Source organism: Melitaea cinxia, chromosome 19 (genome assembly GCF_905220565.1).
Source record: "Melitaea cinxia chromosome 19, ilMelCinx1.1, whole genome shotgun sequence".
NCBI classification, from domain to species: Eukaryota; Metazoa; Arthropoda; class Insecta; order Lepidoptera; family Nymphalidae; genus Melitaea; species Melitaea cinxia.
The window spans coordinates 12,258,806-12,282,493 of NC_059412.1; the positions used below are offsets into that span (position 1 = coordinate 12,258,806).

Here is a 23,688-nt window from a genome sequence, read left to right on the forward strand (position 1 = left end):
TCTTGCTGTCAAAGCCTATCAGAAACTTATGTGAAAGATAGACGTCACAAACAATCAGCGAAACAGGCCCTAATATTAATATAATTTTACTTTACATAGTAATATAATGTTTCTTTTAATTTCAATTTTTCATATAATTAACTTATTTTTATATACAATACAATTGAACTAAAAACATATAAATAATTTTGGTAACAGAAACAGTTCAATTTGTTGTCAAACAAGAACAATTTAAACATAATTCAGTAATTGGAAATGGAAAGTTTATTCCTCAAATAACTTAAGAATAAAGTCTGTATCTAGTGATATTGTTAGGTATGTTTCAGACGCGGATTTGTCTTATTCGTTATCAAATTTTAGTTTAATCTAGGTTATGAATATTGTATAGTCATCAAACAGTGCGTTTGAGTTTAGCAGACAAAGTCGCAGGCGTAAGTAGATCGTGTTAGAAGATAGATGTTTGGCTTTAGAATTTCGTATTAGACACAATACATTATTAATAATTACATTTTCTCCTCTATCATAGTTGAAAATCTATTGATTGAAGTTTTAATCGAAATGACGGTAGTTGCATATTTTACACAACTTTAAGCGCTAGCAAAATTTTTAATTAACACATAGATATAATTAAAAATGTTACATTTTAGTTTTATTTTCGGCAAAAAACATTAAGTAGATATTATATATTTGAAATATTGAACTAGCGTCCATTACAATAAGGTTAGAATCTGACATATTTCTTTAGGCTACATTCATTTTCAAAATAAAACATTAACAAGAAATACAGATATATTATAATCAGTCGTTTTATTATTTTATCGATGGATTGAATTATTCGTTTTTCTTTTTTTTTTCATATTTGTCTGGCAACATAAATATAAAATTATATATTTTATTCAGACATTTGCAGTAACGAATTTATCGTTGCGTCCTTGTTCCCGCGGTTCGCTTCTAGAACAGATTTGATGACTTCCTTGTCGATGCTCGGGAACATCTCTTCGATCTAGAAAAAAATTCGGAATAAGTTTTTTTTTATCAAAGTTTATGCCAAGAAGATCAAAACTATTTTTTAGCATTAACCTAGCCTTTTCTACAATTCAATAATGTATTACGCAAAACAACCCTCTACTTTTAACCCCCTAGCTTAAATTCTTAACTTTAACATTAGGTAAATGCTGCTGTGTGGTTACGGCATTAAAAATATAGCCACACCCTCTCTTCCCGTGGGTGTCGTAAGAAGCGACTAAGGGATAACACAGTTCCACTATCACCTTGAAACTTATAAAGCCGACCGATGGCGGGATAACCATCCAACTGCTGGCTTTGAAATACACAGGCTGAAGACGGGCAGCAACGTCTTCTGTGCGACAAAGCCAGCCCTGCGGTCACCAACCCGCCTGTTCAGCGTGGTGACTATAGGGAACACACGTGAGTTCACGTCATTTTTGCGTGAACTTGGAGAGGCCTATGTCCTGCAGTGGACTGCGATAGGCAGAAGTGATGATGATGAAATGCATATCTTGCTTTTTTTTTTTGAAAGAGTAACTGTCGATCTTTCGATTCTTCTCTGCAGAATAATGTGATTAATTTATTGAAAAGTATCACAATTTTACCTTGTAAAATAATTATTCAAAAACGCTCATGAAGCCTATTTAAAAAAAGCTTTTTTAATTTTGATTTTGCACCAATATCACCTAAAAATTCAGTCTAATGAGCATACCTGTTGCAACTGCTCTGCAGTTATGGGTTGCTGTTGTGGCTGTTGCTGTTGCTGTTGTTGTTGTTGTTGTTGCGGGTGTGGGTAGTTCGGGTACTGCGGGTAGACGGGCATTGCCGCGTACCCTAGCCCACCTGTGCTGGGTACCACTAGTACTGGTGGGAACGTCGCCACGGCTGCTGGACCCACCTGTTAGATTTAAGTTACTTTAGCAGATCAAGAATTCTAGAACCACTTTTTTTTTATTAATTTAACTTCATGTTAAATAAAATTATAATATTGCACTCCAAAAATCGCGGGGATTTGTCCGGAGTGTTGTTTGAATACAGTTTTTTAAGCATTAACAATGTGGTGGGTAGTTCTACAAGTACTTTTCTGGGAATCTTGACGTAAGAATGTTAGTAAATTCATAACTCATTCGCTCAACTCTAATAGTTTGTAGCCTCAAAAATATCGTATTTTAACAACGTCTTGTGGTATTTTTAGTAAAATAATTTTAAATAAATCAAATCAAGGTTTAAGCTTACATGGTTATCTTTTACGTAATTTTAAATATGACTAACTGTGCCCCGCGGTTTCAAATGCGACACTGATTCACATTTGAGAAAAAAAATTGGCTATAGCCTTCCTTGGTTAATAGGCTATCCAACACAACAAGAATTTTTCAATTCGATCCAGCAGATCCTGAGATTAGCGCGCTTGAACAAACAAATAAACTTTTCAGTTTTTTAATATTAGTATAGATTTATCGCGAAGTTTCCGAGATCCAGACTAATGGTCCTTCGACTGAAAGAGTCCCCCTTAATCATTTAAATACCTTTCCAAATATTTTTTTACATGTATCAATTTTGATTTGTTTTTTAATGATTAACCATACAGAGTCAGAAATCCGCCAACCAGCATTGGATCAGCTTGGTGGATTAACCAATCAGAGCCAGAACTCCTCCAACCCGCATTGGAGCCGCGTTGTAAATTTAAGCTTTGATCCTTCTCCTAAGTGGGGAAAGACGTCTAGGCCCAGCATTGGGATATTACAGACTAAAGTGTATACAGAGTATTATTTTTATAATTATAGTGTTATCATACTTTCTTCATAAATGTTTTGTACTAATGTTGGAGAATGTAATACTATTTTGGCCGCAACAGAATCTAATTCGGAAAATAAACTGTATAAATTTTTTGATATGTTCCTATCAATAGTGTCTTAAGACATTATCGTATAATTGTATTAACATATATGTCTTATATCTCCTAGATAGCGATCGTTACTCATAGTAGGGAATATATCCGCCAACCCACATTGGAGCAGGGTGCTGGATTAAGCTCTGATCCTTCTCCTACATGGAGAAAGAGGCCTATGCCTCTGAGGCTATATATCTTACTAGCTTTAACCCACGGCTTTGCTCGCATTGGTTTTTTTTTTGTAATATGAAGTATCCTATGTTACTTCTAATACCTTTAAGAATATGTGTACAAAGTTTCATGATGATAGGTTAAGTCGTTTTCTCGCGAAAGCGTAACAAACAAACTTACATTCACATTTATAATATTAGTAGGGATAGCAGAGGAACATAATCGCTGTAGCGGCAAAGTTCTTTAATAATTTAAAAAAAGGTTTAATCATCAAATCGATGTGTTTTTATTTAAATCAGTAACATTACCAATGAGCTAAAGATTAATTTTGAAAGATAATATTTGATCTAATAGGAAGTTAATAGGTTTTAGACAATCCATTCCAACTCTACGTAAAATGGAATGCAGAACTGTAAAACGGGATGCAGAACTCATAAAGCTGGTTATATAGACGATTAGTCTAAGTTCTATGACTATAATAAAATTGCATCGTAAATAAATAAAAATAAGTCATAAATCTTTATCAATAAAATCTATATAAGAATTTTTATTTAAGTTTTTCCACGTTATCGCCTTAGATTTAATCTTTACGATGTGAATGGTCTTTGTTTTTAGATATTTTTCTACATCAAAGGTTGAATGAACTTATGTTTACATAGTTTTAAATTACTAGAACTAGTCACGATACAGATTCTTGTCTCATTTCATTTGCAATTATATGTTTCGTCTTTCATGACCTTTCTTAAGGGAATAGTAATGTTTTGGGATAAAATGTATTAAGTGACCAAGGTCATGCGCTTATTTTTATTACAATGCATTTAGTACTAGATCACAGCTAAATAATACTGTTTTCAAGCAGTGTGTTCCTGTTGGTAAGGTGACCAGAGCTCCTGGCGGGATTGAGGATAGGGTCGGCAACGCGCTTGCTATACTCCTGGAGTTGTCAATAAGCTACGGTAATCGCTTACCATCAGGTGAGCCGTACGCTTGTTTGATGACCTAGATATATATATAAAAGTAGTTTCTGTATGATACGCAACCAAGATAAAAAAAATGAAAAAGAATAGTATTGGTCGTCAAAGCCTTTTGGTCAGTATCTTAATATAGAAGTGAAGTTTGATCAACAGCAGGATATTTCGCTGGCAATACTTATTACATCATTAATAACTGAGTGCCTAGTGCGAGTTTTGTTTAATCCGTCTCGCAATAACGGGCGTAAATTTTAACTTCATTTTGTATGGGAAATTCGGGATTTCAACTTAGTTCTCGCGTTTGCCGCTAGATGACTCTGTATCGATTATATCGTATAGAGTATCCTTTATCGTCTAAGCTGCACTGTTTAAATTCCCATGCAAAATAATCTTCACGTATAAACGCGTTTCTGTCATGTTTCTGTGAATAAAACTCGCACTAGGCACACTGTTATATCATCGTATAATTTTGTTGGTGGTTCATATAATAAATAATACTCACAGAATAGCTGAGAACGAGGTTGATCATGCCCTCCATACCGTCGCCCTGCTTACCGTTCAGCGGGTACCAATCCTCGTGGGTCTCCCCCTGGACATTTTATATTTATTGATAGGTATACAAACTACAGATTACAGAACACAAAGTTCCTTGTAAAAATGTGATGAAACAGTAAGAAATAAATGTGTTACATTAATTCAGCAATGGTCTACACTAACAGCCAGAAAATGAAACACAATATACAAACTTAAAATAAAAAACCTATCGAAACTAAAACAATATACAGTAATGCCCCGGACTTACGCGATAGGTGGGACTGAGCGCTATCCGCGTAAGTCGAATTCGCGTAAGTCGGGGTACAGTTTTGCGGGGTACTTTTCGTAATTGATCTGACTATCGATTCCCAAAAAATACAAAATCGTCACTTATGTACCTACGCGCCGATTCCGCACTACACGTCTGTGCCTGTTGTAAACTGATCGAATAATAATGCGGGTGGGGGGAGTCAAACAAAAAACGAATAGACGAGAAAATTAAATCGCGTAACTCCGAATTCGCGTAAGTCGAGGTACCTAGCGTAAGTCGGGGTATTACTGTACTAAGAAAAAAAGACTTAGATAACAAAACGGTAGAATTAATTATAGGCAGAACCATCGAAATCACTTAAGCTGAACTTCTGAATCGATAGGCAGCCAACATCGAAATCGCTTAAGCCGAACAAAACTTCTGAATCATAATTCAGACATAAATTAGTGTTTTCAAAAGAAAAAAAAAAATCTTACAAACAAATTGATCTCGCTTTCATTTTATGTATTCTTAAACTGATGCATAACTAAGCTTTTAAGAACGTTAATAATTTTCCAATCTAGGACAAATCCATCTTGTTCAACCACAAAGTTCAGGTAACTTTCAATCATCAATCATTACAGCCTGTACAGTCCACTGCTGGACATAGACCTCCCAGAAGTTTACGCCAAAAATAACGTGAACTCATGTGTTTTGCCCATAGTCACCACGCTGGGCAGGCGGGTTGGTGACCGCAGGGCTGGCTTTGTCGCACCGAAGACGCACGCTGCTGCTCGTCTTCGGCTTGTGTATTTAAAAGCCAGCAGTTGGATGGTTATCCCGCCACCGGTCGGCTTTTTAAGTTCCAAGGTGGTAGCGGAACTGTGTTATCCCTTAGTCGCCTCTTACGACACCCACGGGAAGAGAGGGGGTGGCTATATTCTTTAGTACCATAGCCACACAGATAACTTTAGGTAACTTTAGTATGTATCATAAGATTGAATGAATTACTTTCACAATCACAGAAGACCACAGTCAGACAACACTGCTTTCAAATAGTGGCTGTGTTATGTTAGTAAAGTACGTAGTAAGGTGGCCAAAGTTACTGGACAGGGTCGAGGGTAGGGTCAGCAACGCGCTGGCCATGTTCCTACTGTTGCAGGTGACTATAGTCTCCGTGTTCGCTTACCATCAGGGGCATCAGGTTAATCGTAACATTTGCTACCCTAGTGATATATGATTATGCTTAATTGCAAACGAAAATAAAATAACGACTTCAATTTACATTAAGTAATAAAACGCGGGTAGTCGAGAAAAATATTCAATCAAATACGCGTTAGTAGGGGTTTTACTGGTCAGATATCGATCAAATTTGAATGGGACGACTCTACAAGCACCAGCTTTCGATTCAGCTTCTGATTAAAATCGATACACCCAGTAAAAAGTTACGTTCCAAGTATCGCATTTAAAAATACAGTCGAATTGATAACATCACTTTTTGAAGTGGATTAATAAAATAACTTACGTTTAGAACCGCCTGTGGTATAGTTATGTGCGTCCAAGCGATGAGTTCGTCCATAGTAAACGAACATTCGTCGAAAATCTCCAGGTAGATTGAGTTGACGCCAGGGGGCAGGAGACTGTAATAGATATTTTTATAAGAGAATTTTTTTTAAAAATACCTAATAATAATATACAATAAATATTTACAACATTCACACACGGTCATCTGTTGTTTAAGTAACTTAATGCTTAATTGTTATAGGTAGCAGCCGACTGGTATAGCTACATATTGGTTTTTTTTTCTCGATGAAAATACGTATATATATATATATATATATATATATATATATATATATATATTACACCCAGACTAGGGGTAGGAATCGAACCTACAACCCCCGGAGCAGAAAGCAGGGTCACTACAAACTGCGCCAACGGCTAGCCCGTCAATAAGATTCTAAAATTACTCCATTTAGTCAAACACTGAATATTATGTATATAAAAAAAATTAAAAGTAAATCGCCATGTCGCCTATACTGAATCTCCATAATTATAAGCGCATAAGTTCCGAATGAAACTGCACTAAATTGTTAATTTATGCTTTCATTTTAGAGTTTTATTATTTTAATTATTTTTAAATGTCTGTATGATAATTCATATATATACACGTGAAGCAAAAGCTTTGTAAACCTTTCTACGAAAATTGTGCGGACGGAGGACTATGAAATTTCGCAAACCTATAGTTTATACAGAGAAATAGTGCAGAATGCTATTTTCTCTAAATTATTCATAAAAAATACATTAAATTAATAAAATAAAAATACAAAAGCCTTACAGACACTACCACGTATTTGACACACACACGCATATATAATCTTTTGTTTAATATTCGAACTTATAATTTAAATTATACTTATAGCCGCTAACGTTACTTTACATTTCCTCCCTTTTTTCTTCTTAATGTGAATTTTACTAATACTCTGCACGCCTACAAACGTCTGCTCTTGTACGCCCTAAGGTTTACTGGTAGAGAATGCTTTCAGCATTAAGCCCGCCTTTTGTACAATTTTTTAATGTATTGTGCAATAAAGTATTAATAAATAAATAAATAAATATATTTCATCCATTACACTCTACAATATGAAAAACAGTATATTACAACATCGAATATCTTAATGCGATACTTATAAAAATAAACAAGGATAAATCCGCACAGAACATCTAGTCTTAGCAAAGAATAAAGCCTTAAATCATTACATAGTATAAAACAAAGTCACTTCCATCTATCTGTATGCTTAAATCTTTAAAATTACGCAACTGATTTTGATACGGTTTCCTTTAGTACATAGAGTTATTCCAGAGGAAGGGTGTATAATACATGCATAATATAGTAGAGGAACACTGATAGTTTTTGCATCCGTGCGAAGCCGGGGCCGATCGCTAGTTACGTATAATAGGCATACACCAAGAAACCTCGTTAACATTTTTGTACTAGAGTAATATAAATTTAGAAAAAAATTATGAAAAATATTTATAACACTCGTGCATTTCGTTTTATAAAATATTTTAAGCTCGTTTAAAGACTTCTGCGTTGCCTTGTTATTATGTTAAGTATGTTTAGGTATTTCAAAATATTGTCGCAATTTTTATGTTTTATGAAAGTATAGAATGAAATTTTTTCTTCGACATGCAGTTTTAAGTTATATTTTATACTAGCTGTGCCCGCGACTTCGCCCGCGTGGTATTTAAAAAAAATATCGCTCAGTTCACAGTTACAAAATAAATAAATTTCTAAAATAAAAGTAGCCTAAGTTACTCCTTATTACATCAGCTATCTGCCAGCGAGTCCCGTGAAAATCGGTCCAGCCGTTTCAGAGATTAGCCGGAACAAACAGACAGACAGAAATTGTAAAAATGTTATTTTGATATATATATGTACCGTGTATACATCCATATGCATTTAGTAAAAAGCGGTTATTTTAATATTACAAACAGACATTCCAATTTTATTTATTTGTATATTTATACTATATATGCGATGCAATTCGGTTCGCGTGGACAGGTATCCAAACTGTACGTATAACATGGATAATAAATGTGTTTACTAGCAAACAAAAAGAAAATACAATCGAATTATAAGCTCCCCTTTTTGAATCAGACTTAAAAAAGGGACCTCCCCTTTAATAAGTCTGATTATTAGGTTATCCTATAATTAAGTGTATCCGAATAAACATGTATATCATGGTAGATACAGTATAAAAGTTAATTATTGGTTTTGGGCATATTAAATTGTAGACCTTTTGCCAACTTCATAAGAAAAATCGAAGAGAACGAGTGCATCTTTGTAAGTTTTTACAAGCTTTGTCTTGAAAATGACGAGGACTAAAAAATAATTATCTAATTTGATGAAATCGTTCAGAAGCCTGTACAGACATTTCAGTGATTTATATATAGTAGTATCTTCTTATATACAGTAGTATATAAGCATAGTGTAATCATAGCATTACTATTATTTATGCTTATCGGGGCTGGGTTTTCTTAATTTCAAATTTTGTTACAAACATTTAAATATTAAAACATTATTTAAATGGCAACATTTCGGGTAAAAAGATAAATATATACGCTATAAACTTACCAGTGTATAACCTTGTTCCAACGCGGCGTCTTCCCCCCGCTGGGATCGGTTTGAGTTTCGTATATGCAATGACCGACTCGCAGACGAACGTACGGATCCATACGTGTCAGACCTGCACAAAACAATTACTTAAGATCCGTCCATGAAATATGTCCCCTATTCATCCCTTGTCACGCTAAATCACATTATCAGTGACTCCCTAACAAATGTTACACCATCAAAAGCTAAAAGCCCTCAAATGGTCTTCCATCATAAATGATTTATCGGTTAAAAATAGTACAGATCAATATTTTGATGTTGAAGTAAAAATTCTTGACGCACGCTTGACCTGGGGACCTCTCACCTATCTTGCTCCGTTCGGCTCGCCCGATCGCACTTTTCGTAACGCTCTCGTCACGTATTTACCAGCTTCCAAAGTCAAGGGTGCAGAAGTATTACTTAAAAAAAAACAGTGATGCACTACAAAGGTTTAAGGTTGTGTCTTTTAATTAATAAGCCAACGGTTTCAAATGTAACTCGTTGATTTTGCTTACTATGAATAGGTTTCAAAAAAAAAAAGAACTATCAAGTCCTCTAGTAGTTATTTGAGAGTGAGGAACAGGTTGTTAAGTCCCTCATCCCCCATCGAAAAGGGGGGATACTCCGACCAGACGGGTGTTGTGTCTGGTGGGCTAACGCCCCGACGGTTATTGTCGGGTTCTTGTATATATACTGAATCACTCTGATAACTTTGATAGCGCGATGTAGGATATGACAGTTTTCTTTAGTTTCTTTATGTGTCGCGAGATAGATGTCGCTACAGTTAGAACAGTAAGCCGTATTAGCAGTGATGTATTAAAACGTAATTGGCTTCTTTTAATTAATGACGTAACTTTAGCTATATTTTTTATACAGATTACGGATAGTGAGTTAAAAGAAAGTGAACAAGAACAGTATTAACTGAACCCCTAGTGCTTCATAATCCGCTACAGAATACGTTTAACTTGTTACGATTAATTTTAACAACTCGCTCCGTTGTAGTCGTGCGTTCATCGTGTGGGCGTTCACACACCGGCAATTACGGGTTTGATTCCCGCTCGTGATAAATATTAGTATTTGTACAAGTATTTCTTTCTGGTCTAATTGTCTGTCGTTGTGGATGTCCCCACCGTGCCTCAGAAAACACGTCAGGCTGACGGTGCCCGTTATTATCATAGATATCGTTATTCATAGTAGGGGCTCCGACCTTTTCACACGGAGAAAGTGAAACGTTATAGACTGAATTATTTCGTTTAATTAATTTTCACAAGTTGATCAAATTTGGCTTTTTTTAAATACCTAAGTCCTAAACTATTTCAGTTTAAACAGTAAGGTGGGAAAGATATAAAATACAACATTATTCAAATCGAGGTCTGTTTTGAGGACTTCTTGTATACGGCACATTTTTACACAAAATAAAAAGTTTATAGATTTCTCTTGTTACTATTTTTTTTTTTCATAAAATGGTAACTAAAAAAAAATCTTACCATAATTTTTGACGAGTTTGGCTTGTGCGATTGTAACACTGAGTCTAGCTGTCAGCGGTGGGCTTGCTGGTGGCATCTACAAACAATTTAAATATGTCGTATTTAACCTAAATAAAAAATATATATCTTCGCCAAACCATAACAACCTAATTGACAATAATAATAATTGTATTGAAATAAAGCTAATACATAGGTATTTGTATTTCACTTATCACTATTTCATAAATACAAATTATTAGTTATTTTGAATCATTATTGCCGTCATAAAAACTACATACAAAGGCAAAGCATTTTATTTATGTTTCATTAAAGAATCCATCACATTTACATTTAGAACAGTAAAGTCTGACAAATATTGCATTCCGAGTTTTGTGCTTGATTTAATAATAAATGTTGAGTGCTAATGCACAACCGGTTAGAGTGAGACGTGTGCGAGGCGCGTAAACAAATATTTTTTTGTTGTTTACGACTGCATCGACCGATTCCCCGTAATACTGCATTATCGCTGCTTTGTATTATATAAACAATCCGTAATGATCCTTATTGACAATGGCTAAGGATACAATTTTGCATGAAGACGATTATACAATTCATTTGACGGAGGACGATGCTAACGTTATATGCATAGAAAAAACTTACGATGAACAAACATATTTGGAGCAAGATATGGAAATGATTGATACGAATAGAAAACGTATGTTACATGAGGTGGACGAAAATATAGAAGAGTGGCAAGAAGTTACTAAACATGCTAAGAAAAAGGTGAGGGTTTTCGATAACAATTTAGAAGAAAATCTTATTCAAATCGGAATTACGAGTAATAAAGTCTTACCTAAACAATTTGCATTAGCAAAAATATTGCGAGAGAACCAAATCGTGAATGTCAGTAAGGTTAAATACATAAATCCGTATAAAATTCGAATAACATTTGATACAGAATTTAGTGCTGAAAAATTTTTAGCATGTCAAGTATTTAAAGATTTAGGATGGCGATGTCAAAAATCATGGGAAGTAGGAATATCATATGGAATTATTAAAAATATAGACAAAGAACTGTCAGAAGAAGAATTAATTCATAGTTTACTTTGTGATATTGAAGTTTTAGCCGTACAACGTTTGAATCGTCGAGCAGACGATGGTTGGGTACCTAGTGAAACCATTAAACTAACGTTTAAAGGGCCGAATATACCGAAGTATGTATATCTTCTAGATCTGAGAATTAAAGTAGAACAATATATATTTCCAGTCACTCAGTGTTCTCGTTGCTGGAGGTTTGGACATACAGCAAAAATGTGTCCATCCAACAAAATAATTTGCCCTAAGTGTACAAGAAATCATCCAAATTGTGAGAATAATAATTTTATATGCATTAATTGTAAGGGTAATCATATGCCCTTGGATAAAATTTGTCCTATATTTAAAAAAGAGAAAAGGATTCGAGAAATAATGACAGAATTCAACTGTTCATATTTGAAAGCTATTAGTATGTATGTCCCCCAGTCCCCAATTTTGCCAACCACCAACGTAGCTTGCAGTGAATCAAAACCTACGACAAAGCATGTTTACGCTCCAACAAGCACAGTACCAGTAATTTATCCTGAAATTGAATCTGTTGATCAGGAAATCCCTCAAACTTCTGGGACACAAAACACAATGAACAAGAAGAAAAAGAAGAAAAAACGTATTAAATGTGCTGAAAATGTATATGCAGACATAGAAGTAGCCTCTGATTCTGATAATAGTGTTAAAAGTGATTACTGTATTAATAATGATAGTGAGGAGAATGTAACGAAGGAAAATATAAATTTGCACCGTGAATTGATTGATAAACTTAAAAGTGTAATATTTGAAAAGAATATAAGTATGTCGACTAAATTTAAAAATATGATTCAAATAATAATTGAGTGGATCACTTTGGCTATTGTAAACATCTTTTCAGACTTTCCGTTGATTAAAACCTTTTTTAATTATATACAAAGTAATGGATAGTATTGTTAAAAAATTAATTAGCTTGAACATTATTCAGTGGAATTGTAGAAGTCTAAAACCAAAATTAAAGCTTTTTGAAGACCTGCTAATTCGAGAAAAGGTTCATATTGCTGCTGTAAGTGAAACCTGGTTCGAACCTGATGCCTTTGTCAAAATTAATAACTACAATATCTTTAGAAAGGATAGAAATAATTCTTATGGGGGTGTTGCAATTTTTACACATAAATCTGTCCAAGCTCACATACATAATGTAGAAGTCAGTAATAGTGATATTGAAATAATAGGTGTTAAAATATTTAATTGTGCACAAATTGAAACTATTTACTCTGTTTATTGTCCTAGTGACATTCGGACAACACAGAGAGATTGGGAATATTTGTTTTCTTTAGTTAACATGAAATCAATATTGATGGGTGATTTTAATGGACACCATTCAAGCTGGTCTGTTAAAACGGATACGAGAGGTACGCAAATTCATGATTCATTACTTGAAACTAGTCTTGTCCTTCTCAATGACGGTAGCCCTACTCGACTTCAACTAAATGAAAATATTTTACGCAAGTCATCACCCGACTTAACTTTAATAACATCAGATATTTCTATGGATTTTTCTTGGTTAGTTTCGAATGAATCACTGGGCAGTGATCATCTTATTATTAAATTAAATACTACAATACATTGTGAGTTAAATCATTTAAAGAAACGTAATTTCAAACGCGCTGACTGGGTTGGTTATCGAACATATTTAGAATCTCTTTTTATTGGATTTAATTTTACTCATGATATCCAAAAAGATTACGATTTATTTATTGGCTATGTGAACGAGGCTGCAGACATATATATTCCCTACATTAAAGTTTGTCTTACCCCACACAGTAAATTCATTCCAAAACCCTACTGGACTCCAGAGCTTTCAAAAGCCGTAGCTATTCGTCGGTTGGCATTAAAAAATTTTCGTCGTAACCCTACTCCACGTAATTTAGATATTCTAAACGATAAAATAAAACATTCCTTGAAGCTTATTAGAATAGCCCAATGTGCGGCATGGAGAAAATTTTGTTCATCTTTACACGGATTGTCAACAACTTCGGAAGTGTGGAACCGTATGAAGTGGATTAAAGGATATAAAATTCAAAGATCCATGATCAGTGAAGAGAATGTTAATAAATTATTACATAGTTTATGTCCTGATTTTACTTGCCGAAATTCACCAAACTTTACTTCATTTAATTACGATTTGGAACGTGAAATTTCGTTACATGAATTAGAAGCATGTATTAAACCTAATGATACTGCACCAGGGTACGACAATATTTCATTTTCTATGATTAAATACTTGCCAGTAATAGCTAAAACTATACTACTTGATCTTTATAATAGAATTTTTGTATCAAATGTTATACCCTATCAGTGGCGTGATATTTCAATTGTTCCTATTCCTAAGCAAGGTTCAGATACTTTTCGGCCAATTTCTCTAATTTCGTGTTTATGTAAAATTCTTCATTCAATTATTAATAAAAGGTTAGAATGGTTTGTTGAAAGAAACGGCCTTTTCTCTCCAGACACGGTAGGATTTAGAAAATCGCGGTCTGCAGTTGATAGCCTTAGTGTACTTGTGTCTAGAATTCAAAACGGTTTTTGTAATAATTATGTAACTGTTGGCTGCTTCATGGATATTGACAATGCCTATAATAATATTGATATTTATTCATTGCTGCGCATTTTAGATAATTTGGGTGTAGGCACAAAGTTTTGTCGTTATTTATGGAGCTTTTTGTCTAAAAGATTCCTTAAAATAAGAACTAACAATGTAACGATTTCTCGTAAGACTAGCCAGGGTATAGCCCAAGGAGATCCATTATCTCCATTGCTTTTCAATATTGCAACAAGCAATATATGTGAAGTAATGAATAACTATGTTCATATCTCTCAATACGCTGACGATTTTGTTTTATATGTTACTAGTCAAAGTGTTGGTGAGGCTGAGAGAGAACTTCAAGCGGCAGTTGATGAATTTGTCGTTATGGTAGGTAATTTAGGGTTGAACATTTCGTCGTCAAAAAGTAAAGTTTGTGTGTTTAAAAAGGGACTTAATAGATATCCAGTAAACATTATCGTCAACGGTTCCACACTGTCCGTAGTACATCATGCAAAGTATTTGGGAGTATGGTTAGATAGATCGCTAAGGTGGGGCAAACATATTAATGATTTATGTAACAAGATTTCGAATTTTCTTAACATTTTTAAAGTTTTGGCTGGCTATGGATGGGGTGTTCATCCAAAACATTTAAGACGCTTATATTTGTCTGTTATAAGAAGCCGAATAGATTATGCCTGTTTTGTTTATAACGATAGCAGTGTAGCTCATTTGATTAAATTAGATAGGATGCAAAACAGAGCTTTGCGACTAATTGGTGGGTACATTAGGAGTACACCGTCTCACGTAATGGAATCAGATTTGTGTATACAACCTCTTTGTTTCAGAAGATTTTATTTAGCGGGTAAATTTTTATTGAAAGCGATGTCTATGACCAATAGCTCACTCATACAAATATTAGACAAATTTATAACTTCAAATTTAGTTACTTCGTGGAAAAGAAAGCGTAAGCCGTTGTTAATAGAGGTCTACGATATTTTAAAAAATGTTGAAGTCAATAAAAGTAAATCTTTGGATTTCTTCTCACTTGATACGTGGCCGAACAATATTCAAATAGCAAATTTAATTAAAATAGATATAATGAATATTAATAAACCTAAAAGAAACTATAGTACATCATATTTAAATAACCACTGTAAGAACTTTATTAACGAACAGTATAACGGATTTTACAAAATTTTCACTGACGGTTCTAAGGATGGCCTACACATAGATGCAGCATTTTTTGATGCCGAATCTTCAGATTCAATTTATTTTAAAATTAGTAGTAATATTTCTATCATGCACGCTGAGCTATTGGCTCTTTCTGAAGCTTTATCATACGTATCCTCCATTGATTACGACAAATTCGTTATTTTCTCAGACTCTAAGTGCGCTCTTCAACATGTAGCTCGATGTACATCTAACGCTAGAAGTACTCCCGTAGCATACAGAATTTTAAAACAAATATGTAGTTTGAGAGAACAGTCTAAAACAGTTTTTTTGCAGTGGATTCCATCTCATATTGACCTATTAGGTAACGATATGGCGGATACTCTAGCAAAGTATGGCGCTTGCGATGGTATAGAAATGATTGTTAGGCCTATCTTTTCCGAGTGTTTACACATAGTTAAAAATAAATGCAATGATTTGTGGAGAGAATATTTTGATAAAAGGTCGAAAGACAAAGGCATCTGGTACCGGACCATACAACCTCACCCACCCAATGTACCTTGGATAGACACAGTGTTATTGAACAGAAAAGACGTTGTCACCGCTTTACGGTTGCGGTCTGGACATATTCCATTCAATAAATTTGGCCATTTGATGGGTATAACTCCACACCCTAATTGTTTAGTTTGTGGAGTAGTAGAGGATGCCTATCATATATTAATGGAATGTGTTAAGAACGAAACCAGAAGACGCCAAATTTTCCCATATAAACTGTTTTATACGAATGTTGGAGAATGTAATAGTATATTGACAAAACCAGAATCTATTTCGGCAAAGAAATTGTATAAATTGGTCGATGAAGTTCAATCAATCATGTAATTGTATTAACATAAATGTATAATAACAGAGCGACATAGTCGCAGTAGCGGCAAAGCTCTTTAATAAAGAAAAAAAAAAAAAATAATAATAATAAATGTACTTCAGCATTTATTGATCATTGTCTCATAACATCATGAAAAAGGTAAAAAAAAAACATTTATTTTGAATCAAATAAAATATATTAAAAAAAAAAACTAAAATTACACTTAAAATAGTCTACCATTAATAAAACTAAATTCTATATTTATTTTAAGGCATAGATTTAAAAAAAATGTTGGTTTTTTTTAAGGATGTGTGTTTACCACAGAAGGTCGTGGAAAATAGTAATGGTAGTAGTGAGGCTATTGAAGTAACAGGAATAAAATGATAGACAGAAATATGGATGATAAATAATATATAAATAGTCTATAACTATTATTTCTTTTTTTGTTAACTAATAATGGTTAGTATGAAATACTGTACCGTAGCACCACAAAGCTGTTGTTGCAGAGCGAGGGCAGCTTGGTAATCGGTATCCAGGGTGTCTGTTGCTCCATCAGTCCTCAGGAACCCAGCTGGCAGAGGTCCTAAGAGAACCTATACAAACGAATTGATGATCATCATTTTATATAGAGTAATTCCCCGAAATAGTAAGACTTGCAGACATTAACTGTTTAATAAATATAGATTGTTATGTTTCTGGTGACACCTCACTGGTTTACGATTTTTTTTTTAAATTTGAATGTGTGAATACAATCCTCAGCCAGCCTCAGCTAAAAAGCAGGGTAACTTCAAACTCTATAGGACTAGTCAAAAATTTTTCGTCAGCGCATATGCTAATAACAAAAAAAGAAAGTGCGTAGATACAAAGTACACAATTCAGAAGTGTAACTTCTTCTAATTGAAAAAAATAATAATTAAAAACTATTTGAAAACTAAGGTGAAGCAGGACATGAGGTGGGTGACGCCTGTACCGGACGAAGTAGGCGGTATCATAATTTAAAAACGTTGCACATTAAAACGTTGCAAATTAAAATGTTGCACATTAAAACGTTGCATATCTTCGTGACGTTTCATCCGTAAAACTTTTACCCTCATACGCCAAAGAAGTTTCACTTTAAAAGTACAGACAATAAAAGACCTATTCCACTTCAACTACTACTGGTACGAAATTATTTCTTAATTTACAACTAGTAGACTCAGTATACTCAATATAGCACTCGGTTTTGTCCGGTACTGTCTATCTCGTGTATCTATATAACTTAGGGCCAGATTGTATTTTAATATTTGTTCTTACAAACAAATTTACAACTACGACGTAGTTAGTTATAGACGTTATAGTACTAATTATTTTCCAACGGAGCCAAATTTGAGTGTAACCAAGGGCCCCAACATAAGATGGCTCTGAATGTGTTAGTTAAATATATTTCTACGTCTTTAAAACATTAGACGCAAAAATCAATGAAATCGTAGAATGATCGAGAATTTTTTTTTTTGTCACGTCGAAAACAAAGTTAATAACCGGTTCAAAAAAACCAGACACCTGAATAAACCGTTCGTACCGAGATAAGGAAGAAAAACGCAATAATATGAATCATTAACAACACGGTTATTTGTTTATTACGAACCCTTCGTCGACGTTCTTCGTTCCTGTCGCTGGGAACTGTTGAAGTCATGATTTTAATAAAAGCCACTAAAATATCACTGGTAAATGAAAGTTTTTAGTAGATTAGTATAAAAGCACCGTTCTCTAAAATATCGACTACTTCGCACAAAAGACGATAATGATTATAAAACTGTCATTTGTACAAATTCTGTTTTGTGTCATATGTCAAAGTGATTGCTAGTGTTAAATTTATTTTAATTCTTTTATATGAACATTTAATACAAATAATGAGAACACCACAGAGCTTGTAATACCGTAAAAAATCGGTAACGTTAATTTGTCTCGGTAAACAACGATATTTATGGACAAAGAGCAACACGGAGGGGAGTAGCCATGGCGTTTTTTAACGATACAAAACTGGCTGTCATTTTTTGCGGGAGTAAATCACTGACACGCACACTTCATCTAATTCCCACACAAAAATAATAGTCTGTCACTACGAAACTCACCCATACTAAATTAAAAACACACTTACATTTTTCACATACCTAAAGATACATTCTGTGTCATTACAGTATATTGACATGCCGCAAATACACTGACAAGTTGCTTACAGTCGTGGTTGTAACAACTGTCGATACGCATTATCGATAAATTCAAGTACTCGGTTAGGGAAAAATTAGGTTTTTAAAGTGATACAAAGATAAGGTGTTATTATAAAGATGGACTTTATTTATTATGTACTACAATGATTATCATGTCAAAAATAAACTAAATGTTTATATAATTTTAAAAACCAGTGACCGTTGTATCTATTACTGGTTGTTAAAATGGATTAGTTTTCTATAAATATGACGAATCCATTTTTGTGGGTTATCTTTTTTCATTAAGAAAGAATGCTTGTGCCGGTATATTTTTCATTATTAATCTTGCCAGTTCCACACTTGAAAATCAGAGGTATTGAAATGATTTGAGCAAATGATACTATTTCTTGTGGACATCCAGGTTAGTTTGCTATTACAAAAAAAAAAAAAAAAACCATGTATGCATTAAAATTTCGATCTTTAGGAAACCTGCAAAAATTAATATAAAACATTATCGTCGAAGTTAATACTAAGTAATTCTATTAAAATGTGTTAATAATCGTAAGTATTGTATTTTATTATAAAACTATGTATATTAAAATTAAGCTCACTATATTATATTATAAATAAATCAGAATCTTAAATATGTCTCTCTCCTCCTTTGCCTTTGCCGTTTTTATCGATAACTATCTACAAACAAAGCAGCAACAACACTATCGCTAGGCGACAGCAACTTCTCGGAAATAGACTCGGATCAGTCGCTCGATGGATATATGCGGATATTGTATGAGGACGAGCGGCCTGTCTTGGTAAACAAATCCGAAACATATTTGTAATTTTTAAGTTTGAAAAAGGTTTAAAAGAAGTATACAATAATAATGTAATTAAAAAATACTTATATATGAAAGGTAACGACGTATTTTAGTAAATTTGACGTGGCAGATCTTTTTGCAGCAAAAAACAGAACAATTCGGCATTTTTTGAAAAACGTTGATTCAATCGCGCAACTAGATTTAATCTAGTGATCAGTGTGGCGACTAGTTTTATTATACGCGTAAGACCATTTGAACTTATACCTTGCCAGAGGGAAACGCCTGTGCAAGGCTACTCCCCTCCGTGTTGCTCTATGTTTATGGATAACAATGTCCTTTAAATAACGTTATTATTATTTAACGTGATATTGGAGGCATTATACCGGTATATTTTTTACCAGAATTAACTCATTTAACGTTATATATCTGTAATGGTTTAATTTTTTTGGTTGGTTTAATTCGTTAATACTTGATACCTATAAAGTTCTCGTACAATGTATCACTTCAGCCTGTAATATCCCACTACTGGGCCTCTTTCCCCATGTAGGAGAAGGATCCAGAGCTTAATCCACCATGCTGCTTCAATACGGGTTGGCGGATATATTTCCTACAATGAGTAACGATCACTATCAGGTGTACATGATAACAACCGGGACCGACGGCTTAACGTGCTCTCCGAGGCACGGTGGGGAGACCCACAAGGACTGCGCAAACACCCAGACCACGCCAAGCACCTGTATGGCCAATACAAATGTTTGTCATGTGAGGGGATCGAACCCGCAATCGCCAGCGCAACCGACACAATCCATGGCTGTGACCGTTGCGCCAACGCGGCGGCGTACAATGTATGAAAGAGACAAATTCAATTTCTAATTTAAGACCGTTTATTACTGAATGCGCCTTGCTTCTTTAGTGTACATATTTGTGTTCTATTTTGTAAAACAATGATATAATTTGTTATGAAATAAACTTTTGTTCATTGTTTATAATTATTATACTTATTATTATTTATTGTATTGAAACTATCTCTTTGAATAAATTTTTATATCACCAAGTAAATTCAAATATTATAATAATTGAGGAAAAATTACAAGTATATAATAAGGATTTTTTTCTAATTAGGGGTCTTTCCGTCAATTTCTGTTAATATAGCTACAATCTTTACGTACAATAGTTTGATGTATATGAACTGTTTTAGAGGCAGTCAAATGTCAAAATATTCTTATCTTCATATTTTGTGTCAAAGTTTTGAGTAATTTCAAACTGTTTTGTTAATTTTTTAATAACAATATATTTATAATACTGTTCGTATTTATTATTATGTGTCTTACGTTTTAAGCTTAACATTTTCTGTCCGTGGAGTGTTTATACTAATTGCTTCGGTTTATAGAATAACATATGTTTTGTTGATTTTCGTATCGATTGTTACTATTTACAACTATGGATATCATCAAAACGCCTAAGGTAAGATTACATTCTATTTTCAAACTTATTATATGATGATTTATTGTATGATGATTTTATCTTGGGATGGAAAAGCCCTAAAACACAAGGCTCAATATATCCAAGATTTTTTAAATATTTTTTTCTTCCATAAAAAACAACCAACGTATTATATTTGCAATATATCATTTTATTCAACAATTATAATCACACTAACACATTGTGGATTTTTTCTATCATTATATAGCTTAATTGTCCTAATATAATAGAATTGCATACTTGCAATATGATAGGTTTTATTTTAAAACAAAAGAATAACTTATAGTTAAATATAAAATAATAAAAACTTATTGTTAAAAGAGTTGTCTGTCATGACATTTGCCGATAACAAAAATCAATTGATAAAATTATTCTTCATTATACTGATGTAACTTTTTATATTTTACAATAATCTGTATAACTTCATTTTCCAGTTTTATCTGTATAATTAAAAACAAGTCCTGATTTTTTCAAGACATGCATATTATGTAGAGTCTGTGTAAAAAGTAGCCAATGTTCTATATTCTTGGTCTCTAGTTATATTTTATTTATTTATTTTTAATGTACACCGAAATGTAGACACATATAAAGAAAGATACAATACAAGATGTACAAAGGTGATCTTATCGCTAAATAGTGATTTCTTCCAGATAACCTTTGGGTACTGGACACGATACAGTAGCATCGGTTAGAAGTGTGCACAAATTAATCCAGTTATATGTAGGTATTTATTTTTGTTCAAAAGAGTACTATAACTATAATTATTCATATAAATTTGCATTTATAGCTGAGGTTTAATCTAATGATTCACTGTTTTTCTGTACTATCATTGTTTGTGCTATTATGATTAGACTATCACTAATAGATATTGTGATATCACATTTGTGATAAATACAAAGGATAGAATTATTTTAATGATACTTTAATTTTATTGTAACATAACTGCATGTATTAGATGTAGGTATATAAATGAATAAATAATTATTAAATGTCTATAAAAATACACACGCAATTGTCTCTTCCTACGATAAGCAACTTAATGCTTGTGTTATAGGTAATAGTCGGCTAATATAGCTACATTAAAAAAAAAATTATACATTAAAAATATATGAACACACAACTGGCTTGAGAGAAAAGAACAGATGCTTGAGAAGTTAAAAAAGAAAAAGATATATGTTTCTATTTTATATTAAAAATAAACCATAGATTAACAAGTTTACAAAGCTTTACACAACAGTTTAATTTTTTTTATTGCAATATTACCACAGGGTTTTTATTTGATGTGGCTAAATAGTAGGTTACAGCTGGTACACTATAATAAAAAGAAATACAATAAACCATGAAATAAATTTAATAATCATAAAGTTTTTTTGTAGAGTTACTGCAGAGTTTCTTGCCAATTAATCTCTGCAGAATCTACATTCCCAATTGGTGGTAGTTTCACTTTGAACTTTAATTTATTAAATAAAAAATAATAATTTTAATTTGTAAAAATGATGATTCAAAATTGCTTTTGAAGCCAACTTGAATAAAATAATTTTTAATTTTTATTTGACCCACATTGTTTATCAACATCGTCTTTGTATTCCCAATCTCTGTTTGACATAGACCTTGATCTTAATCTCACTTTGTATATGTCAAAAATACTTAATATACAGTTCTAGCCAATGTTTGAACACAAGCACATTAAAACACAAATTTTTAAAATTATTATTAGGAAAAACTTAAGCATAAAGCTATTATAATCTTGTTAAAGAAATATATATATGCTAGTGACCCGCAACGTCTTTGCACAGCAGCAATGTTGATACTAAATATAAAATAAATATTTGTAATGTAACTGCAAAAAATATGTTTATTAACATCACATTAGAAACCTCTAAAACTATCAGTGTTCCTCATCTATGTTATGCATGTATTATACATATAAACCTTCCTCTGGAATCACTCTATTTACTAAAGAAAACCGCATCAAAATCCGTTGCATACTTTTAAAGATCTAATCATATAGACAGCGGGAAGTGACTGTTTTATACTATGTAATGATATATATAGAATCCCCCATTTGAAGGAACGCAGTTAGGAGTCGAACACCTTATGTACATGTTTTCTTAAATATTTTAATGAACTTGTATTATAAAAATTCTTTGCACATTTTACATTATTAATAGTTGTTCTAAGCACAGGAGATAAATCCATACTTGTCATCCATATCTATCTAAGGAGAACACATAATGTTTGATGAACCGAAATTATAATAGTAGCGGTTTTTTCTTACAAACACAATAAGGACTGGCAATGATCATTTAAGGATGATAGGATTTGCATTAAACAGAAGCTATCAAAAGACGTTAATTAAAAAAAAAATTACCATAATGTTAAAGTTATGTTTAAGATAAGTTAGTAAAAATTTGATAAAAAAATAACGGAAATCTCAAAATAGTACCATCCCTCTCTTGTGCCTCGAATATTTCGCCGACCTGTTTTCGCGCGCATGCTCAGTGATCTGACCTCTGACATTCGAAAGTGGGGTTTATACGATGAACATAAGGTATAAAATTACGAATGTTATGAGTTGAATATTTCTAGGATGCGACGGAGGGCGCAATAATTGTCAATTTTTTACTAGTCCGGTAGTCCCTCGCGCGGCGTCTAGGTACTAAGACGACGTTTCTGCGCGGGAAATTCGACTTTGACGTAATCTCGTAACGTTCCGATTGTATACATTTGTTTTAAAAATAAATTTCGTTATCTTATTGTTGAATTTTTAAATTAAATTGTTGATCATTATATTTATTAGTTCACATAACCCGAGGTCGGGTCATTAGTTTATTTATAACTGTTATTATTCACTCGTTTAACTTATTAATTATTTTATAGTTCCATTTTTAAATAATTAATATAACAAATAATAACGTTATTTTTCAAGTGATGAAAATCAAAAATAAAGTTGTGATGCTTTTGATTTTTGTTTAATTAGTTGAATGCTTTTGTGATATATATTTATTTACTGTTAATTTAAAAATGGCATTCAGTTCAATAACTTCGTCATCGATGTTCGGTGAGCTAGGCAAGCTGGC

The 23,688-nt window shown here is 33.0% G+C and overlaps 1 protein-coding gene and 1 long non-coding RNA gene across 2 annotated transcripts; one reads left to right on the plus strand and one right to left on the minus strand.

Moving 5' to 3' along the window:
- Positions 1–886: 886 nt before the first annotated feature.
- Positions 887–22,488, minus strand: LOC123662982 (toll-interacting protein-like). The gene is made up of 9 exons (XM_045597747.1): positions 22,477–22,488; positions 17,753–17,920; positions 16,608–16,721; positions 10,469–10,544; positions 8,964–9,075; positions 6,351–6,465; positions 4,544–4,630; positions 1,721–1,906; positions 887–1,003 (listed from the first exon to the last, which is right to left on the minus strand). Exons 2-9 carry the CDS (start codon positions 17,798–17,800, stop codon positions 893–895), a joined length of 849 nt encoding a protein of 282 aa, XP_045453703.1. The 5' UTR covers positions 17,801–17,920; positions 22,477–22,488; the 3' UTR covers positions 887–892.
- Positions 11,223–12,546, plus strand: LOC123663007. The gene is made up of 2 exons (XR_006744596.1): positions 11,223–11,376; positions 11,439–12,546. It is a non-coding gene; the product is annotated as an uncharacterized LOC123663007 (long non-coding RNA).
- Positions 22,489–23,688: the final 1,200 nt, after the last annotated feature.

Excerpts from the sequence above, each read along its gene's own strand:
- LOC123662982 (XM_045597747.1), bottom strand. The coding sequence starts at position 17,800 with ATGACTTCAACAGTTCCCAGCGACAGGAACGAAGAACGTCGACGAAGG. Across the intron at positions 9,076-10,468 it reads CAAACTCGTCAAAAATTATG|GTCTGACACGTATGGATCCG; the intron begins GTAAGATTTTTT and ends TGTTTTGTGCAG. Across the intron at positions 4,631-6,350 it reads TACCACAGGCGGTTCTAAAC|GGGGAGACCCACGAGGATTG; the intron begins GTAAGTTATTTT and ends TAAAATGTCCAG.